This window comes from Corvus cornix, chromosome 1 (assembly GCF_000738735.6).
Source record: "Corvus cornix cornix isolate S_Up_H32 chromosome 1, ASM73873v5, whole genome shotgun sequence".
Classification (NCBI taxonomy): domain Eukaryota; kingdom Metazoa; phylum Chordata; class Aves; order Passeriformes; family Corvidae; genus Corvus; species Corvus cornix.
The window spans coordinates 37613320-37636124 of record NC_046332.1 but is presented as its reverse complement, the minus strand read 5'-3'; the positions used below and the strand labels follow the sequence as shown (position 1 = coordinate 37636124).

The 22805-nt window shown below is 38.6% G+C and overlaps 1 protein-coding gene across 1 annotated transcript in view; it reads left to right on the top strand.

The window, feature by feature from the left end:
* Window positions 1–22805, top strand: part of SLC36A4 (solute carrier family 36 member 4) — a 79016-nt gene that overhangs the window by 25533 nt on the left and 30678 nt on the right. The window contains 2 exon segments of the mRNA XM_039563210.1: window positions 11694–11863; window positions 17131–17300. Coding sequence (XP_039419144.1) covers window positions 11694–11863; window positions 17131–17300 — 340 coding nt within the window.

Genomic DNA, 22805 nt, shown 5'->3' with positions numbered 1-22805 from the left:
CATAATTTACTTCCTCTTCAAAGCAAATGAAAAGTGTGGTTAAGTTTTCACTTCGTTACCAGTGTTTGCAAGCTAATTAAATGTTTGTGTTTACTATGGTTCAATACACTTTGTGTGTGTGTTTACATTACACAAGACCATTAACATGGCTACCTTTACAAATTGAAATTAAAGTGCAAATCTATAGCTTAATGTCTGTTCCTTATATGCAGAATGATATTAAGATGTCCCTGCCTCTCAGGGATATTTTGAGCATGCAGTCTGTTTGCTGTGTTTGCTTATGCTGTACTTGATTGCACTAAAGAGAAGATTTGAAGAAAAAATTATTTCATATATTTGAATAATCAGAACTAAACAAAGTTGTTGAAGCATGAAATAAAAAAAAGATTAGTGAAGCAAAGCAAGACAAGACATTTCCTCTTTACGTAATTAATATTAAGTATAATTCTTGGTGAATGATTAAGTTGATAACTAGTTATTACAGCTCAAGAGGTTACCATAATAAGCCTGTTGTGTAGCTGGTGTGTGGTAACTTGTTACCTCCTGTCTTACTGTTGTTCCTATATCCATGTGGTCGAGTTGTTCTGATAAGGAAAAAAAAAAGCTCCATTTAATTAGATTGGCTCCTTAGTCTACTCTGTCTGACTGCAGGCACTTAAAATGGATTTATGTAATCTCGGACTGGTTTTTAGAGACTTGATCTTAAATTCTGTTCTGGAATGTCTTGCAAATAACACATATTACTGCAAAGCTGTCTGAAGAAGCCTTAAGGTCTTAATTCTCAGAAAAGTTCGTTTTGACTGCTTAATTTTATGCAATAAGTTGGCCTGAAAGAGTTCTCAGGTCTCGTTTTTCCTTTTCCTTGAATACGAATGTGTGTTATTCCAGTTCTCATCCTGAGAGCTGCCCAATTACTGGGTGTTAGGAAAAGGGACAGTGAAATTCTGAGGTTTTGGGCAGGTACAGTCATCTTAAGCAGAACCTGACAAGAGAGGAAAACTGCCCTCAGTGTGGTTTTTTTGGTTTTATGGTTTTTTTTTTTCCATCCCATTATTCCAAATTATATATTTATTTTTTTCTTTTGGTTTAGCACTTGCCATCACTTAAAATATGACTATAGTTCATTAGTAACTAATAAAAATTAGTGACACTAATAAAACAGAGGACCTGTTCACTAAAGGGAATGTGTTTCAGAGAGATGCAATGATTCAGCAGATTCCTGCTGGGATTTTCTTCTTGATCTTGAGAGACCATGTTTGTCTCATAGATGATGAATGTATGAACATGGGTTTTGGTTAAAATCTGTCATTAGCTTAGGACCACTTAGCTGTCATAGTCTAATAAGAAAATCAGTACTATGGAATTTGGAATATTGTTGCTTTGGCTATAGTCAATCCCAAGATAAATAGACTTTAAGAACCTCAATTTTACTGACTGGAGTCTGTAATAACTCAAAGGAGGAAAGGTGGACTATTTATAATTGAAATACAGAATCTCAAAGAAACCAAGACAGTACCTAGAAAGTAGCACTTGGGTCATATTAAGAGCTGTTTAAACATTTCATCAGCCAGTGTTATAAAACTATTTTGAGATATTTTTCATTAAAATAAAACAATTAATATGATGAATTAATTATATTAATGTGATGACTCGAGCTGTTCCTATCTGCCTGTGAGATCGGTCTAGACTCTTATTTGATGGTGGGTTTGAACAATTTTGTCATTTTGCTAGAGCCCAGGCAAGTTGTTGATTTGTTGCTACAACTGCTGCAGCAGGAATAAGGTTGGTGCTATTGCAGAGCTGATTAATGTTAATTCATGCTATACTCTGAGTGATACTTGTAACAGGATTGAGAAGTGCTACATTCGGTTGCTTGTGCTATTCATTTAGTTGCTGCCTGTTAGAGTTGTCTGTAAAAAGAGGGGTTACTGCAGATTGGTCTAAGGTTGATGCTGCAAATGGTGATTGTCTTGGCAGCTGGGGGGAGATCATTACTGGGGAAACAGGAGAAGCTGGCAGCAGGGGCACCCCTTGATACCAAGTTAGCAAACAGCAGCTGAGAGCTCAGTACTGTCAGTCTGGGGGTTACCATTCATAGTGTCGAGAGTTGCTTTGGGATTTCAACACTTGTAAGTTTAGATTTTAAAATCATCAGGGTGACCTTGTGAAAATCATACTGCCTAGTGACATCAGTTCAATTTATGGAACAGCAGTGGCAACAGAAATGCAATACTCTTAAGTTGATGCAACAAACCATTTAAGATACTTGGTTTTGTTTAAGCTTTCGAGTGAAGATTTTGATTCAGAAGGCAGAATGTTGCTTTGGAGGTGGAGAAAATGTATATTCAGCCCTCAGTGGGCCTTTTTGAATACAGGACTGTGCTGGGGCTGGGAGATTCTGCAGCTGCTGCTTTCCCTCGGTGGTTTGGTTCTCTCTGGTTGTGGGTTCCCTGTGCCAGATGATGCTTCCTGGCAAAGCATGGGGCTGATGTTCAGGCCATAGAACAGAAGAGAGTACCCATGCTACTTCTTGAATACAAGAGCTGCAGGTGGTGCAATGGAGTGAAGAATACGTAACCTTATTTTATAAGAGCCGTGCTTGAGTGCCTCTTCTATGCTCCAAAGGTGCATAGGCCTGGTTTTAAAATGAATATGATGGTTTTGTTTCTGAATTGAAAGTAACTTCAGACTGAGTTTGCCCAAAATGAAGTCAAGAGTCTTGAACGCACTTTCTATAAGGGTGTAAACCAATGCCTTCAGCCTTGGCTCTGTCTGTAGCATTGCCACGTGCAGGCAATAGCTTTGCATAATGTTGTGCTTATGTAATAGCAGGTACACTTCATGAATATTTTGCGTCAAAAGTCTGGTTGGGTTTCTTGTTCTAGATACAAAAAACAAACCCAAATGTGGAAGTGATATTTTATAATAAGCTTCAGGGGGAAGAAGGGTGCAATAGAATCATGACATTTAAACAAGAAATATAATTGCCCTTCTCCATTACATATAAATATGCTAAGTTAACTACAGTTTTTACAACTGAGTATGATTTTTTTTCCCTCCTGTTGAGTGCTGCAGGCAGATTAGCTTAGTGAAGAGAAAAACATTACTTTCCAGCATTAGTTTTAGGTTTGGAAAATAAGACTTCTTATATTTTGGCCTATTACTTGAAGATGTCTATTCAAACTGCTTTTGAACTTGGATATCACAGCTTTGCAGCTGAAGATATGGTGGTATTTGTATACCAGAAGACAGGCTCTGGAATCACATTAGGAGCAGCTAACCAATTCCAGAAGATTTAAAAAGAGAAAACTAAGTGGATTATAATTTTAAAATGTCATTATTTGGATTTTGAAAGTAATGCAGATGAGCTTGTTAGGCCTGTGGCTTTGAGATAAAAGCCTCTCATTGTCAAAAACTCTTTTGACAGATTAATATTGTCCTTTAAAAAAAGAAACCCAATGGCATGCTTCCCTTGTCCTTAAGACCAGACTGGATTTGTCAGAAGCAGACATTTAACAGGTAACATGACATCATCTAAATCTACTTGGGGCATCAGCTCTTTGGACCAGGGATATAAATTCTGTTGGTATTCTTTTGAGATGATGCAAAGGCTTGTATCCTCAAAATATGAAAGGTGGGAGTTTTCTGAGGATGTCTCTGTATTTGGACAAGCGAGTGTAGGTGGCTGGATTTGATGACTGTGGAGATGACCTACTACTAAACGCACATGGTAAATGTGGACTTTAGATGTCGTGTCAGCAAGAAGTGTGTTGTAGCAAAATCAGGATATAATTATGAGCAAGTGTGTAGAAACAGAGAATGTTGTTAGATACAGCAGATAAAAAGACATTATATCAGAAACTGTAAAAAATGTACATCTGCCCAACTCAGATGAAGGTTGATAAAGTACCAGACAACTTGATATCACCTCTTTATCATGTAAAATATTCCTTACCAGTAATTTCCACTTCCTGAGAATGGAGAAATTTGCTTTCACCCTGAAGAACCATTTGTTTGTACATACTGGACTTTTATTACTTCCTATTTTAAAGGCAATTCTTAATAACACAAACAGAAGGCTCCCGAGGATAACTTTCTTTCAGGCAGCGTTCCACACACATGCTCACAACATCCAAATGTTTCTTTTTCCTTACAAAACCTAAGATACGCATGCGTTTACACAATCGCAGAACAAAGGTGTTTAAGTTTACTGCTTACTTGCCTGAACCTTTTCTTAATCATTATGTGGTTGGTGACTTTGGAGAATGGGCAAAGAGCAAGAGTGACAGAGTGCCAAGCTGTCGTGCTCTGCCTTGCCAGCTTGTGGTAGGTGGGTTTTGGGGTCTGAGACATGGCTTCAGTGAGGCACAGAAGCCAATTTTCCTGTTAGATGTGACCCTGTCTTAGATGGAAGACTTGTCTGCCTTAATTATACATGAAGTAGGGGCAGAGTGATACACACGCTACTTAGGCTGATATTACATATAATTAAGAAGCATAGTTAATAATTTCAGGAAGGAATATTTATGTAGTTTCTTTTGCTTTTCTGGAGCCGGATTTTTTGTTCCCCTGGCCCATCATTCTGTAGGTCTTCTAAACTGCAGCTTTTGTGAACTTATTTGTTATGGTTGGATAAGATTTCCCTTCTGTTATGTTCTGAGTGAGTACTTACCTGCAGTGTATGGAATTATCTAAGTAATATATGAATGTAAGTCTTCATGATGTGACAAAGCTTTTGAATATAACTCTGAAGATGCAGAAATGTTAGTAACTTTTCCTGGAGAGAGCAGCTAGCTAGAATAAATGCTTACATCCTTGGTTTTAGACTTTCATGTCTCTCATTTAATCAGCAGCATCTTAACTTTACCATCAATAATAGGCTCTGTGCAGCCTTTTCATTGATGACAGTAGCATTGCAGTGTGTGTGTGTTTGTATCTCTGTAACAAATAAAGTTTAAGTTCTAGTTTACCTCTTAAATATTTTGCCGACATATTTATTTTTAAGTTAAATCCATTGTAAATCATAGAATAATTTACGTTTATTGAATCAAGCATGATGGAGACAACAGTTGGGAAAAAAAAGTTATTTTATTTTATGGCTGAAAATAGTAGGTATTAACAGACCTATCATTTTGTCAAAGGAATTTTAAACTCAGTAATGTTCCTGAATGTTCACTGAAGGATAGTTTTCCTAAACCTAATTTTTTTGTTAATACATGTTCTCCAAGATTTGAGAGCCCTAATAATGTACTGCTGAACACTTCTGCAGGCATCAGTAATGGCTCCCTAATAAACATTGTGGTTGAAAAATCATACTGATTTGTCAGGGGCAGCAGAAAAAAGAATCCTAAAAGAAATGGGACAGGTGGAAAGGAAAAATGTTGGAATGGTGAAGGCATTTGGAACGAGAAGATTCTAGCAGGAAGTGATATGGTGTGTGTTCTTCAACTTGGCTTTGTGTATTCTTTGACTTGGCTTGTGCTTGAGCTGTGTGAGTGCTTCACAGGAAAGGTGTTGAGTAGTGCAGCTGTCACGGCGGTGGGCTCCCAAGTCAAGCCGAAGGGTATGGAGCTGTTCTAGGGAAACTACAGTCGTTAGTATCTTCTCTTCTTTCTGTTTGGATTGAGTGGGGTTTTTTTCAGAATTGGATGGCTATTTTTTTCAGTGATGGCTGTGTAAAATGAAATATGTGACGTGCATAACACTTTCTGTGTTGGGGTCCTGTTGTTTTTAACTGTTGATCCAGGAGTGTACATGACTGTATTTTCAAGGCTCCCTATCCCAGGACAGAGAAATTCCTGTATTTAGGGTTATAAAATTTTGTAGGTCCTTAATCCCATTTATTTCCTGTCAAACTCATTAATCCTCAGTGGAAACCATTATAATTTATTTTTTCACTTCTGCAGTCATGAATTTGCTCAGCCCCATGTAGGACCTTGCATTATGTGTATACTTAGCTTCTAAAGGGACATGCAACAAAAGCAACATCTGTGTGGAAGAGCATTTTGGATAAAAGGCAAAAGACCTTTTGGGAAGACCTTTTACTTTAAACCATTTGCACTGAAACAGATTGAAGTTTGTAAATGTTTTGTCTCTTGCCTATGAAGAAGCAGGTAGGGATAGGTGAGAACTTAGTAATCATTGTAACTTATTTTAAGGGGACTTAAATTCAATGTGGGTTTGATCATTGGCTGGAATAAACATTTAAGTGCCATTGCAGCTTTGGGAAATTTAATTTTTTTCCTCCTGAGCCAGAAAGAGTCCAGAAATACACAATCATGTACTATATCTCTATGTGTTATTTCAGTAGATTGAAATATACCCTCTAGCAACACTTGCATTTCTAAGTAATTTTTTCTTTTATCACTTACCTGGTGTAAATTTTGAGAGTAGCGTAACTTACACAGAACATGTTAGACCGTAGCACTGTATAGTCTGTAGGCTTCGGTCCAAATGAGTGGGGGCTGGAGCTGTCTGATAAACTAGAAACATAATTTTCTATTAGCATACATCTTTTGCTGGGTAAAATTACATACTATTGTAAAGGCCAGCAAAGCATATAACACTTCAGTGATTTTGACAGGACAAATATTTAAAAATATTGGTGACTGAACAGAACTGCTGCTTTATCATTTTCAGTTTACACTGAAGAGAAATTTTTTGGATTTTGTTCACAAATAAAGTCACATAGGACATGATAATACACAAACTTGCAGAACTTCTGTTAAGTTTCAGAGCAAGCTAAAGATTAAATAAATGTAATAATGAAGTGATAAATAAATTCTTGAACATAAGAAAAAAAAGAAAAAAGAACCTCTGGAGAAAATGCAAGGTTTGGATGGCAAGCTAAGTAAGATTTACACAATTCCTTCAAGCATTGTTAAATCAAGGCCATCAGAATAGGGCAGTAGATTGGGTGTGGGTTTTTTTGTGTATGTGAGTAATTCTTTTTCTGGTGAAACAAGTGGAAAGGGACTTTACTGGAATCCAAGGAGATTGGTTTTTGGAGTGATTGGAATTGCTCAGCAGATTTCAGAAGGTACTGTGTTCTGTAGTGAGAACTTGTCTTCTCGATTTATTTATTTCATATAAAACTTTGACTATAAAAATTGATGTACAGTCACCATTTCGCTTGCATTTTTCCTTGGGTAATAGTATCTGCCCTTTTTTTGCAGTCATGAGGGATCTGTTAAGGAAAATTGGATTGTTTATTGTACGTGTTCCTAATAGTGATGTGTTCTGTAGCTTACTGAAGAGAGTGAGCTTTAAAAATGTGTCTAAAAGTGATGGAATAGAAGCCTGTTGCTCAAAATATTGCATGAGACTTTTTCCGTGCAGTGAGAGACAAGATGGACAAGGATGGGCAAGCAAACATAACAATGTAATAATGATGTATGCTGTTGTTATTATTTTACTTGATATAACTATACTTTTTCTGCAGACGGTTCCCCCGTAGGCTGTGTGGTTGTAAATCCACCTTGCAGTGAACAGATGAATTCATTGCTACCTTCTGCAGACAAGAAGGAATGGGCCAGGCCTGGGCTGCATTGGTTTGCTGAGAATTTAATATTTTGTCTTTGGAGGTTAGGTAGTAGAATTTAGGTTTACATACCTTGAATACCTTTGATACCAGCTTCCTCAGCTTTTTTGCTTTGACTGAACAGAGCTTTATTTTGCTGCTGTAGGGCATGATTACAGATGGATTTTTTTCCCTGAGTAAATTGATAAATATATTGGTTTTAATTTTCCAAAATTCTTGACTTGTCTCTAGCTTAAGCCAGTCAAAACTTCTATATAGCTGTCTACCTGAAATACTTATTTTAAAAGTGCAGGGCATAAAAGATGGCCGTTTTAGTGGTATTTCCTGAGACATGAAAAAATGACTATATGTATTTAAACATTAGGCATGTCTGCTCTTAAACTATCCATTACAAGATTAGCTTTCAGTGGTTATGAAAATTAAATAATAGTTTATTTGGTTACCTGCAGGTTGAATTCTCTTGTGGGTTTTTTTTGGTGCAGTTATATGAAAAGTACAGTAGAGATTTCTGATTAAAATTAGGCAGTCCCCTGCAGCTTACTTGCTGTGAGTGAAGCAGGATATTCAAGGCAAGGGATGAGGAGGCAGTGATATTATTGGGGATGTTTATACCTACTTCAAGCAGCTTGAAATGAAGGGGAAAGAACTTTGCATAATGGATGATATCAGATTAGCCAGGTTATTTCAAACATTCAATTATGATTCTTTGCCAGTAAATTATGGGTACTGTTGAATTTATTTGGTGGATGAAAGCAAGAGGTACTGTGCTTGTTTTGCAATTTTAAGAAACCAAAGTTTGATTGTAACTAAAAGAACTTAATATTAAGTTTCAAGGAAGATAATAGTAGTGACATGTGCAAGTGTCTCAAAAATTATAGGAAAAAATCCGTGAAGCAGGTGACAGAGAAACATGATAGAGAGTTTATTCAATGAGGAGGAAAAAAAAGGATGGAAATTGAGAAATTATGAGAAGCATAAGCTTAGTCTAAAATATGTGATTTCACAGGGCTACAACAGTGTGAAGTGAGGGAGAAAGAGCTTGAAGGAAGCACAGCATGGAAATCAGAAGCACAGAAGAGAGTCATTAAAAAAAAAGGTTAAAAAATATGTATTTGAAACTGAATCTTAACTCATCTCACCTCCTGGTTCCAGAAAGGAAGCATTAAAACCAAAACTAAGAAGCATTTGTGAAAAGAACCTTGTCTCTTGCATTCAGATGAAGTGTTTTGGTTTTCTGAAGTCATTGCAAGAGGAACTGTGCAGGGACTGGAAAGAAATTCTGCAGTGAAAATCTATCCGTTAGCTACCCGCCAGTGACTCAGTCTCAGAACAAGCTCTGGCTCTCGTTGTATCTCCTAGCAGCCTCTGTCTCCTTGTGAGCACTCCACTGATCTTTTGGATCCCGATGGACTTCAACATCTTGGGGAGCTGGGTGTTTGTGTAACATGCATGCAATTGGTTGTTGCTCCACTTCATGTTAATCCCATGAGTTATAGAACTTTCCAGCTTGTCTGGAGTAGGTGATACTGGATACTGTACAAAACCTGGCTCAAGTTCTTCACATAATTCCTTTGGGGGTCAGTTTTACTGAGGGAAGCATCTCCTGCAGTGATGACTGTCTCGAGATTGCTGCTGCTGCTGCTCAGGGAAGGTACCGAGCCGTGGGAAGGCTTGTGCTGAACTGGGAAGGGACACTCTCACCTGGACTGAGTGATGCAGGAAAGACTGCATTCATTCTCATCCATTCAGGCTGGAGGCACATGTAGTCCTGATACTAGCTCAAGGATAAGCAGGGAGGAATTACCATTTTTAAATATAATTTCAAGATCTACATGTTAATGTGTCTCTTGCCAACAGTATTATTATCCTCAATTTCTTTTAGTGTATCATTTCCTTAAACTCAGAATAAATGAAAGTTGTAGTGTTAAAGAGAGGTTGGTGATGTGAGAACATGAGTTTAAATGGGTGTATTTTGTTCTGATCTACTCGTAAGTATACAGGAGATGATATCATTGCATTTAATGAGTTAATTTGATGTAGTGGATAGTTAAAAAGCAGAATGTGTATGCTCAACAGCATTGTCCTATAATGGTTTTTAATTGCTTTTAAATTTTTTTAAAATTTTTGTTTTCTTGGAGAAACGCAGGTCTTCTGGGTTTAAATGCTAAAATGATTGGGTTTAAATGCTAAAGATAGAAAAATTCAGTATAGTTAGAAATTTAAAAAGAAAATTTCAATGCTTCCTTTGGACTCAAGCACAATGAACATGTATGTACCACTGGTGCTTTACTTCCATTTACGGGCTAAGTTTCAGATAGACAGTTCTATGATAATCTTGTCTGCCTGTGAAAAGAACTTTGTTCAAGTGTAAAAAGATTAAAAAGGCAGATATCCTGGTCAGAGACTGTTATAGACCACATGTCTCTTTTTGTATTTTTCCTGCTGCTCAACAGTCATTTAAAAATTGATTTAACTTTTGAAACTCTTCTTTAAATTTTGCATTCCCCACCAGATCAAGTTACAGTCCAAGCTCAGGTTCTTTTTTGGAGGAACAACATCAGCAGTGGAGGCTCTGAAATATATAAAGAAGTTAAGATGTATAATGTATTTTAATTGAACAGGAATGAAAATTGCCTCTAAATGTGCACATTTTTAGGGACCTCTTGGTTCCCAAGTGTAAAATTACTTCTTTGGGATTTCAAGTATGGGAGAAATAGGGCCATGTGGGATGGATTGGCAGTGGTGAAATGCAACTGTAAGTCAGGAAGTAAATGTCAGTGGGTGACTAAGAGGAAAGGAGTAATTACCCTGTAGAAAATAATATGCCAGCAATTCAGATATATCAATTTGTTAGTTAATTAGTGGATGAAATCTGTTTTTTTCGTAACTCACATTGCTTAAATAGTAAATATTCAGTCAATTAAAAAGCAATTTTGTATGACGAACAGTAGCTTTTCCAGGGCAACCCTATTGCACTGAGACTGTTTGTCTATATTAGATATGACCTACGTGCTAACCAGGGATAACAAGCTTTTTTAATTAACAGTGCCATACTGTTCATCAAATATAACCTGTATGTCTACTGAAAGATAAGCTGAACTGTGAGCTTTATTCCGCTGTCTGTATTGCCTAGATTTTCATTACTTAAATTCATTAGAGAAGCTTAGATGTTTCACTTAGATGTAGACATACAATATTAGGTGTCTTAATCTCGGACTATATCCCATATTGAGTATTTGAGATGACTGTACAGTTCTTCTGAAAGAGGTGGGGAAAGTATGCATGTTTAGGAGCCTTCAGCTGGTGTTTTAGTGATGTAAGAGGATCTGTTTTGCTGGTGAAATTGAAGGTGGGAAGAGCAGTATGTGTGCTTGTCATTTGGTTTTACTGCCTTACCTGGAAATTTTATCTGGGTGTCTAAAAACTTAATTTGGAACTTACTGAGTGTATTTTTCTGAATGCTGTAGAGTACAAGTAAAAGGCAATCTCCAGCAGACTTCATGCAGTAATGGTTGCAACGCCTGTGTCTTCACTTTGAAGTGGTGGCAAACCCGGTGAGGTGGCTTGACTGTATTTGAAGCTCAAACCAATATGTTCAGGAAAAGCAGTGCTTAGTGTGCCTGGCCCTATTTCTGTCAGAGAGGTGAAAAAGAGCATGGGACCGCATTCCAGTAGTCATGGACTCCAAATTCCCTGCTGGGAGAGCTGAGGCTGAATGCTGAGGCTGAGCTTGTGTGCCAATAGGTTTGTCTGGGATGGAGGCTGACAGTGCAGGCATGCCTGATAGAAATAGGAGAAATATCCTTGGATTCTGAAAAATTTTGTTAGAAAGGAAAATTAATGTTACTCATATTGCTTATGTATTTTCATCAGAACACCATAAGTTTCTCTTGACAGTTTTTCTAAGCTATAAATATTGCTTTATGTTTCCACGCTGATGCTGTTTTCCAACCAAGAAAGGTGCTTTTCAAAATGGAATACTTCTATTGGGTGCATAAAACATTGTGACCATCCAGGCTATAAAAAATAATGGTAGAATAATGCTGTTTATTTATAAAATCACCTAAATTTTGGAAGCTGGCATTGAAAGAGGGGAGACAAGTAGTTTTACTCTGAGGACATAAAATGTGATTGATTCTCCCTCTACTTCCAGGTACTGCCATTGGAAAACAGAATGAAGGACAGCACACGTTTCCCCCAGGCATTGAACATTGGCATGGGAATAGTCATGACATTGTACATCTCACTGGCCACCCTGGGGTATCTGCGCTTTGGAGATGAGGTCAAAGGCAGCATAACTTTAAACCTGCCACAGGATAAGTGGTGAGTGCCTCTGTGATTGAAAAGCCCTAACCAAGGGGGCAGAAATGTTGCAAAGGTTGTTCCATGCCTCAGTGCCATCAGGGTGCTCAGACTTTTAATGTATCCACAGCAGAGCTGTGGTCCTAGCCAGCAATTTCTTGCCTATTAAAAGGACTTGCATATGGAGACCGATCACTGATGCTGTAAGTCATTCCGTCTCTAGCTGGAGCTAGTTCCAGCACTGTTGAGGGAGGGAATATGCCGTTTGCAACAAGCTATCACACAGCTCTGAAACCAGCTACTTTTACCTTGGATATCCTGGCAATGTAGTGCCCTTTTTTAGTGTAATCACTGAGCTTAACAGGTTAACAAATGGAGTAGAAGACATCAAAGCTGAATAGGTTTGTAGTGCAAGTCCATGGATAATGTATGATAACGACTTCCTAGCCGAAGAATGAAGCTTATGTTTGCCTGTGTCTCAAGGATACTACAATTTTTATTTAGTTTTTGTTTTTTAATGCTATGAGGGCTGCACATGTCACATGCTGAAGATGAAGACTGTTTCAACTGCTGTGTTGTTAGTTTTGTATCAGTCTGTGGATGGATATACTCTAACTATTCTCTAATATAATTTATTTTTTTTTAGTATGTTTGTCTGATGGGCCTAAAATTAGGTATATCAGCAGTGCGCAAGTGCTAAAACTGAAAAGTATTTTAATGTTTTCATTCTGATCAAATAATGTCTTACAAGTTATACACTTGCGTCTTCTTGTTCAATGTCTGCTGTAGTAGCTTATTAACGTAGTGAAATCTTATGGGAAAAAAACCCCCTGCTTTGATGAACTGAATGCCGACTGTTTTATTCTTTGAAAAAGAGAACACATGTGAAGAATGTTCTTAATTTTTAAGTGTTACTTTTTCATTCTCTTTTCTTCCTTTTCATTCCTTGGAGTCAATGTGAACAATGTGTTTTTAATATTCTTAAGAAGTTTTGTTTAATTGCCAGACTGATTCCAATGTTTAATACATGAAAGTATAAAAAATGTGTCCTGAAGGATGAACGTTTTTCTCATTGCTAGAATTTTCATCTATTTCTTATTGCTTGTTTGCTTTTTGTTTTATACTGCTGTTGTAAAAACTGAGATTTGGGCTTTAATGTTTTTTCATTTTATAGGATTTTTTTGTTCTTTCTTTCTTTCTTCCTATTTTTCCCAGGGTTCTTATTTTTGGGGGATATTACTCATCATATAAATTTATATCCTTTCTTTGTACATACATACACAAGAAGTTTAGCAAGACCAAGTGCAAGGTAGGGCAATTCCAAGCACACATACAGGCTGGGCAGAGAGTGGATTGAGAGCAGCTCTGAGGAGAAAGTCTTGGGGGTATGGGTGGATGAAAACCTCAGTGTGACCTGGCAATGTGCACTCACAGCCCAGGAAGCCAAACATGTCCTGGGCTGCATCCAAAGCAGTGTGGCCAGCAGGGTGAGGGAGAGGATTCTGCCCCTCTGCTCTGCTCTGGAGACACCCACCTGGAGTGCTGTGTCCAGCTCTGGGGTCTGCAGCATGGGGAAGGATGTGGACCTGTTGGAGCAAATCCAGAGGAGAACCTAAGATGATCAGAGGGCTGGAGCACCTCTCCTATGACAGGCTGAGGAAGCTGGGGGCTTTTCAGCCTGAAGAAGTGAAGGCATTGGGAAGGCCTTACAGCACCTTCCAGTACCTGAAAGGGGCTTACAAGAAAGATGGAGAGGGACTTCTCATAAGGGCATGTGGTGATAGGACAAGAGGGAATGCCCTTACATTAAAGGAGGGAAGGTTTAGATGAGAAATTAGGAAAAACCTTTGTACTGTGAGGGCAGTGAGGCACTGGAACAGGTTGTCCGGAGAGGTTGTGGACTCCCCATCCCTGGAAGCATTAAAGACCAGGCTGGGGTCTGAGTAACCTGATCTAGTGAAAGGTACTACTCATGGCAGGATGGTTGGAACTGAATGATCTTGGAGGTTTCTTTCAACCCAAACCATTCTGTAATTGTATGACATTAAAAAAAACCCCCAGAAATCTGCAAATGTTTGTTGTATCTATTTTATGTGATGCAGCTGAAGGGAAAAATACTTCCATTTCTAATATTATATGGCAGTGCTTGTTGTTTATAAGATTAGTGAAAAGCTTGGTAGCTGTGGGTTTATTTGTGCTTTAAGAGAAGTGCTCTTAAAAAACAACGAGTGAGAGGAATGTGGAATAAGCTAAGGTTTCTACTCACTGTTGCTTTTTATTGTGCTCATGCAAGCAACAGAATGCACTTTATCCTGCATCCCTGCTGTCTAACAGAGCTGTTCACATACGAGTTTTCAAATAGCTCTTGGCTACAGTGCAGATGTGATGATGATGATATTTGTCCTGATGGCTTTGCAGGCCTAATGCAAGGAAACAGATAATAAAAGAGATGGAAACTGCTGCTCTATAGGGTTGGGAATTGGCATTTTAAGTGTAATAACCTCAAAGCTACTCAGGGCACATATCTACAGTTAACAAAGTCATCTGTTTTTGTCTTACCCTGGATAGTCCCCCAGAGCACCAAACAAAATTAGGAGAAGCAGCTCAGTGATGCGCTCAGGGATTGTGATGTACGATGCTGCTGCTGTGCAGGACTGTGGGCCTACCTGGTACAGTACTGAGGGACAAACGGTTGCAATTAACTGGGCTAGCAAAACAAATTTCCAGTGAACTGTAGGACAGTATTCTGCTATTTGGTCCTCCCATAAAAAGCCAGTAAGTTGCCAGTTTGAACTAGAGAAATGCAAGGAGCAGAGGAATTTTTTTGTAAGAAGACAGTCATGTGAAAGAGCCTGGAATGTATCTAAGTAGTGAGACTTGGCTTATGTGTTTAATTCCAGCTGGACAACCCCTGTGTTAAAAATAAGCCTTTCCTGATAAAGAAAATTAAATTAAAATTCTGCTGCTTTCTGAGTTTATTTGATGTCCTCACAGATGCGTTGGCTGGAAGGCATACACAGGCCCTAGACTGGTTAAGTTCTTAAGTTGAATTTAAATAGAGGACTGCTCATATTTTTAAAAAGTTCCTGCTAGATTGCTGCTTTTGGATAAATGACTTGGTGCTGTTCTATTTTAGATGGTGTTTGGAAGTACAAATTGTCACTCAGCTTAATTATTACTTAGACTATGTTGAAAATGGACTTAAAGAGTAGTTTTCAGTATTTGCAGATACAAATTATAGAAAATTCTGCTTTAGTACTTGGTAGTGTCCTTGGTTTGGGTCTCATAGAATCATAAAATGGTTTGGGTTGGAGAGGATCTTTAAAGATCATCTCTTCCCATACCCACGCCGTGAGCAGAGAAATCTTTCACAAGACCAGGTTGCTCCAAGCTCCATCCAACCAGACCATGTACACTTCCAGGGATGGGGCATCTACAGCTTCCCTACCCTCATTGTAAAAATTTCTTCTTTTTTCTGGGTTGCATTCTTACCTTGTTGAGGCTGAATATGAAGGTTCTTTCCACCATCTGTTCTTTGTTGAGATACAAGTGACGGTCTTTGTGCAGGAGTTCCCTTACTGTGAATCCCAAAGGTTAATGACCATACAAACATTATAGTGTATTGAAGTTCCACAAGACTTCACATGGGACTAGTTTAAGTGAAAACTTAGCATAATTATTGCCCTGTTTGGTCTAGCACTGTTGTTCTGCAAGTTTTGTTACACTACTTGCCAATGTTTCTACCCTTAAAAAAGGTATCATGAAATCTAAAATGTAGAATTGAAAAGAGGTTTAGCACATATGAATGATTTAGATTTTTATTAAAAGGTAGCGTAAGGAGCCATCTTTTTCTGATTGGAATATAATACTAAATTACTAGTAAAATCACAGCAGTAATATAAAAAGTATTTTTTAATTTGGAAAGTTTTTAATCCTCACAGAGCTGTAGAAAAATAGTGTAATGGAGATGCTTACTTTGAACTACTGTGTGTTTAAGCTTTGAATCCTATTTTTGAATATATTTTAGACATTACTTTTGTAAAGGCTCAGGGTAGTCTGAAGCCTGAGGATTAGAGGTGAATTGTGGGTAGCTGGTCAGCTAAAATTTAACCAGTTACAATCTATCTAAGCTTCTGGAATAAGGACAGTCATGCAGAGCTCTTGTTCCCTATAAGTTTCTAAAAGCTCCTCAGCAGTCAAAAAGATGCGTGTCACAAAAGCAGCAGCTTCTAAACTAGCTACACCATGATGTCAACATGTAAATTAATGCAATAGTTTTTCTGTCCATTTGAATGTGCCTTTGGAGCTTCCTTGAGTTGTGTACAGTAATGGTCAAACCTTTGATACAGATGATTTAGGACCTATTAGTCAGAATGTATTTTTAGGTGAAGCGTATTTTTCTTTTCTTCCTCATATCATAGAATCATAGAAATTATGGTGGAAAAGAGCTGAGCTGTACAGATACAATGTTTGCCATGCTGTGCCATTTGGCCACAGGATAGAGGGCCAAAAGCAGTCCTGGCTGGATTTTATTTACTAGTGCAGATACAGACTGTGATACTCAAAGAAAGAATGCTTTGAGTGACCCCTGCCAGACTTTGAGGGATACAGAGATTGAGTTCCAATCTGTTCTTTCCCTACTCTTGCTGTTGTTTTTTATTTTCTTACTTATGCATGTTGCCTTTGCTTCAGTTGAGCGTCTTTTTGAGGACTGAAGCAAAAACCAAGGTTTTCAGAGCTTGGTCTGCTTGGCATCGTCTTCTGTTAAAACAGGTTGTTTATGAGAAATATTCCCTTTCCCATTTGTGAACACACAACACCCCATGGCAAATGAACCAAGCCCTCACCCAAAGTTTTGATAATGTCCATAGAAAGAAAATCATACAAAGAGACTCATAATTTCTGTCAGTTGGCTGCAAGCAGACCTATGATGAATGCTTGTAATTTATGCAGCATGAATTAAAAATATATCTAAATACAAAACCGTTGGAGTCATGGATAATTCTCTGCCACTTGTTTACTCAGCCACAAGTAATCGTGGTAAGGGTGTCTGTACTTCATGTTTATTGAAGGATTTACTCTAGTTGGCTTATCATCTGCAATTTCTTAGGCAGAATTTTCTTAAAATATTATATTCATGTATTCATTTCATAAAATATTATATTCGTGGGGAAAATACATTTTCATATATATGTATACGTGCATCTCCTATGTGCCATTATCAAGCAAATTTTTTTATGAAGAGTTTGCAACTTACATACTCACATGTCTGTAAATGTTCTCAACAGGTTGTATCAATCTGTAAAAATTCTGTACTCCTTTGGGATTTTTGTGACCTATTCGATTCAGTTCTACGTCCCTGCAGAGATTCTCATTCCGGTTGTCACCTCCAGAGTGAGGCAGAAGTGGAAGTTCCTCAGTGAGCTTGTGGCAAGAGCACTATTAGTCTTCTCAACCTGTAAGTATGTGCAGAACATCCGTAAAAAACTTGCTGTTACATTTTGTTGGGACCCGCCCCCTTAAATATATGTTTTGTTGTTTGTTTTTCCTGAGGCTAGCAAACCTGAAATTTTGTTTCAATAATTCACTACATTTTGACTTTTATGAACAAGTGAAGCTAATGTTGTATTTGTATTTTAACCACATTTGTTTTAGTAGGTGTGACCAATTATTTGACAACCATATCTTTTGCCAGTAATACCCTAAAGCTGCCAACTGGAAAATAAACCTTTTTCAAATAAAAATTTTTAAGTGAGACACACACATTGATGAGATTTGTCAGCATTTATCTACGTGATCTTTAGTACACGCTTATCATGGAGAAATCCTTTCTCTGTTTTGTTGATCTCAGGTTTAAGCCTGAAGGTGTGCTGGTCTGTATCCATAAAGTAGCACTGACAAACATGGATGCCTGGTCATGGAGTTCATGAAGTGCCACTTATTTTAGGTGATAATGCTCCAAAGCAATTTTGCATCTCTACCCTCACTGCTTGTTACTTGTATTGTTTTTCTTGCTTGTCCCCTAATTTTCCCATCCCTCCTACTTTCTGCTTTCTCACAACTAGTTGAGATCTTGGTGCTAGCAGGAGTCACCAGAGCTGACACTGAATGGTGAGTGTGGTCTCACCTAGGAATCAATACTTCTGAAGGTAATGAACTGTGAGGGAAGTGTAGCTTTGCCTTCACAGCTCCCAGCCAAAGTTTTCAATAATGTAGGAACCTTTTCTCAAAGATGTTATAAAAAATTTGTTTCTAGTACAAAGCTGGCTTCTTGACTTGACCATTTGTATTGAAATGAGCTGTTAATTCCTTAAAAACAATCCAAACTGCTAAATAAGCAAAAAAATGCTAAACCCTGTTTTTTAGGAGAAAGTATTGATGAAAGAGAAGAGATTTGGTTTATTGTCTCCATTCTCTTGCTGAATGCAATAACTAATGTGCTGGATGACACCTAAGGATTGTTATCAAAGAAAACTTTAACATCCAGTGAGACCTTCTTAAGGTCAAGCCTGTTGAGAAAAACAGTTTAATGTCAGTGCAATTTAATTACTACAGTAAGCAAAGGGAAATACCATCAATCTAATAACTTGCTGCTCTGAAAATATATCTGCTTTGTGAAATTAAAGAAAAAACCAACAAAACCAAAAGTTTTCTTGAATGTCGAAGTGCATGTCTTCTGAAGCATCGTATAGCCTGTGTTCTGCTTCAAGTGATCAAGGCGTTAAGATTTTAAGATTGAGGATAGATGAGTAAATCCTATAATACCTGAGAGACATCTAGATGAAAGTGCTTCAAGGTTCAAAATGCTTTTTAGTGCCTCTCCAGGACACAAAAAGGTCACCAGTAGGATCTCCAGTCCTAACCACACCTTGCTGTCATGAGGCCCTCAACTTCGGCTCACTCTCTGTTGCCCTTTATGTGCCCCTTATCACCTGCCCTGGTAATGATATCCCAATAGATTTGAAAAGCTAAAAATCTTGTAGATCCAAGGTGTTGCTTACAGCCAAAGGCTTTAAGGCCTTATAGGTGAGAGATATTTTCATGTATGTGCCTGAAGAGAATGAATAGGCTTAAAGGCATATTTCCCTGTTCGACTTGGGAAAATTATAAATGACTTAATGATATTCAGCCATGGGTTTTTTCTTAATTTTATCATTAACCTTTGTAATTTCTGTGTAGTCTGAAAAGGGAAAACTGGCAAACAATCTTGGAGAAAAGGAAGTAGAAAAAGAAAGGAAATTAGCTATATATATCTAAAGATACATATATACAAAAGATACATATAAAGATGTAACACTAGAATGCTGTATCTTTATGTCTTTGAAAAAAAATGTGTATAGTAAAATTGTATCTAGTTTATGCCATTGAAACTTACCTGTGATATGAATCTCTAAAATGGAGCTGCTGAAGTGTTACAGGTGTTACTGGGATATTTGACAATATTAAATTGTTTGCTGCAAGGCACAAAAAAGTAACGTTAAGAGTTTGCTCTTAAATGTTTGATATTTGCCAGGCTGTTGTGTGATATGTTGTATTATCCTAATGGCATTCAGGTTTTTTCCAAGTGGTTTCTACAAATTGTATGCATGCAGTAACTGTAATACTTTTTCACCAATTTCAACAATTGTGTAAGCTCCCATGCTTACATTAATCTTCTGTTTATCATTTTTCATTGAAACACTGGTTTTAAACAGAATTAATTTAAATATCTTCACTTTTCACTTAGCTGCACTAACTGCAGAACATGGGTCCTAAAATGATTCAGAAAGCGTTTCTTCAATAGAAAGTAAAAATCCAAAATCTTTTAAATTGAATTTTAGAAATTAAATGTTTTTAATATCAGTGATGGAATATGTTGTAATGTCTGGACCATTCAGAGGTCGTACACTGATTAAAGGCAATCTGCTTGCTTGAAAATAATTCTCTGAGAAGAGAAGCTTCAGCTGTGTTGCTAGTAACACATTAGCTTTCTAAGAGAAAACACGAAAAATCACTTATTACTAATTCTTGGGGCTTTTCGATTACTCAAAAACTACATCATTGTTTTGTTGTTGGAGTATATGAGAATTTTTTTTTGAAAAAGCAGACCTGGGGATCTGATAAAGTTTGTTTTAAGTAAGGACTTGACAAATGACCGGAGATACAACACACTCCCAAAAGCCCATCTGTGTTGCTTAGGGCTTTTCATTGTTTACTTGCTCACTTTCGGACACTTAGGATTGCAGTCTCTTTTGCATTTTTGTATTTCCATGTTCTGCTTCTTCTGGTTTTTTTCTATTTCATTTGCAAGAGACAAACATCTCTTCATCTTTGCTTGGATTTCACTGTATTTGGAGTAGCAAGTTGGAAGATCCCACCATACTTCATAAATCCTGACATAAAGCTGTTGTTTTAAAAACTCAGATGAGCACCTTGTGCACTAAGTGGACAAGGGGTGAGCTGAGCTAAGCTAAGCTTGTGTTAAAAGTCCAGCCTAGAGCTGGAGACTGGTTTTGGTGGATGCTGAAAGCAGGTGGGAGCTGGATGTCTAGCTAGCTAGGCAGAAATAGGATTGAAAGTTGGACTAAGCATCACTGTGGTGGGCAAAATGAGAAACTAGGAACACACACAAATAGAAGGAATAGGACAAGAGCCCCCACTGGATTTGGGAAGCAATAGAACAGATTGTAGGTGCAGTTTGGTGTGGATACTGCCTTGGTGTTTGTGGTATTTGAATGCCAGATAACCTCAGTGCTTTGAAATATTTGGCAGGGTGGAATTTTTATAATGTTGGAAGTATTTACCCCAATTTTACATATTTAAAACACTTCTCGCAAATATAGTTTGGATCCGTGTTTGCTGCATCTGCTTGGGTGAAGGTTGGACATCATGCCCATGGTTCAGCCCTTAGCCAAGCCTGTTACATGGTAAGATTGTATCTCCAGCACATTGAGATTAATGGTTAAACTATGAAGCTTTTTCAGTTTGCTTCTGAAGGAACTGGACCATCCTGGATGAATTTTTAAAGAATTATTTAATATCATTATGTGGAAAGGTGTAAATTTTCTTCCAGAGGTGAGTTCGTCTGGGAGAACAAGAAAAAAACCCCCATTTTACTCAAATCAATTGTGTCATGCCCACTGCTTGAAATAAACCGCTGTTTCATCATGAGTGTTCTTTACTCTCTCTTTCTTGTTCCCTTCTTCCCCCCTTTTCGCTGCACTCGTCCGTTGCGCTCTCTTTCTCATTCCCTTCTTCCCCCTTTTCCCTTCACTCGTTCGTTGCTCTTTTTTTCTCGTTCCCTTCTTCCCCCTTATCCCTTCACTCGTTTGTTGCTCTTTTTTTCTCGTTCCCTTCTTCCCCCTTATCCCTTCACTCGTTCGTTGCTCTTTTTTTCTCGTTCCCTTCTTCCCCTTCTTCACTCGTTCGTTGCTCTTTTTTTCTCGTTCCCTTCTTCCTCTTCTTCACTCGTTCGTTGTTCTTTTTTTCTCGTTCCCTTCTTCCCCTTCTTCACTCGTTCGTTGCTCTTTTTTTCTCGTTCCCTTCTTCCCCCTTTTCCCTTCACTCGTTCATTGCTCTTTTTTCTCGTTCCCTTCTTCCCCTTCTTCACTCGTTCATTGCTCTTTTTTTCTCGTTCCCTTCTTCCCCTTCTTCACTCGTTCGTTGCTCTTTTTTTCTCGTTCCCTTCTTCCCCCTTCTTCACTCGTTCGTTGCTCTTTTTTTCTCGTTCCCTTCTTCCCCTTCTTCACTCGTTCGTTGCTCTTTTTTCTCGTTCCCTTCTTCCCCTTCTTCACTCGTTCGTTGTTCTTTTTTTCTCGTTCCCTTCTTCCCCTTCTTCACTCGTTCGTTGTTCTTTTTTTCTCGTTCCCTTCTTCCCCTTCTTCCCTTCACTCGTTTGTTGCTCTTTTTTTCTCGTTCCCTTCTTCCCTCCTTCCTCTTCACTGCTTCGTTGCTCTCTCTTTGTTGTTTGCTTCTTGTGTGTTTTCCCTTCTCTCCTTTCTTCCTTTCTCTTTCTCATTCCTTTCTTCCCCCATTCCCCTTCTCTCCTTCTTTGCTCTCTCTTTCTCGGGCCCAGTGCTCAGTTTCTGGCTCAAAGAAGGGTTAGGCTTAGTGTTATGGTTACGCCTAGGGTTAGGCTTGAGAAAACCACAAAGCCAGGAGCTCCAGGGACACTCACCATGTGAAAAGCAGGCCAAGGTGAGTGCAGCACAGCCCAAAGTTTGCTCCCACTTCTTCTTTCTGCTTGGAACTCGTCACAGCCCAATGCCTGATATCCTGTTAAGCCGAGGGTTAGGGTTCGGCTTACGCCTAGGGTTAGGCTTGAGAAAACCACAAAGCCAGGAGCTCCAGGGACACTCACCATGCGAAAGGCAGGCCAAGGTGAGTGCGCTACAGCCAAACCTTGCTGCCTCTTCTTCCTTCTGATTGGAACTCGCCACAGCCCAATGCCCGATTCCTGGCTCAAACGAGGGTTAGGGTTAGGGTTACGCCTAGGGTTAGGCTTGAGAAAACCACAAAGCCAGGAGCTCCAGGGACACTCACCATGCGAAAGGCAGGCCAAGGTGAGCATGGTACAGCCAAAACCTTGACGCTTCCTCTTCTTTCTGCTTGGAACTCGCCACAGCCCAATGCCCGATTCCTGGCTCAAACTAGGGTTAGGGTTAGGGTTACGCCTAGGGTTAGGCTTGAGAAAACCACAAAGCCAGGAGCTCCAGGGACACTGACTGTGCGAAAGGCAGGCCAAGATGAGCATGACACAGCCAAAACCTTGCTCCCTTCTTCTTCTTTCTGCTTGGAACTCGCCACAGCCCAATGCCCGATTCCTGGCTCAAACTAGGGTTAGGGTTAGGGTTACGCCTAGGGTTAGGCTTGAGAAAACCACAAAGCCAGGAGCTCCAGGGACACTCACCATGCGAAAGGCAGGCCAAGGTGAGCGCAGTACAGCCAAAACCTTGCTGCCTCTTCTTCCTTCTGATTGGAACTC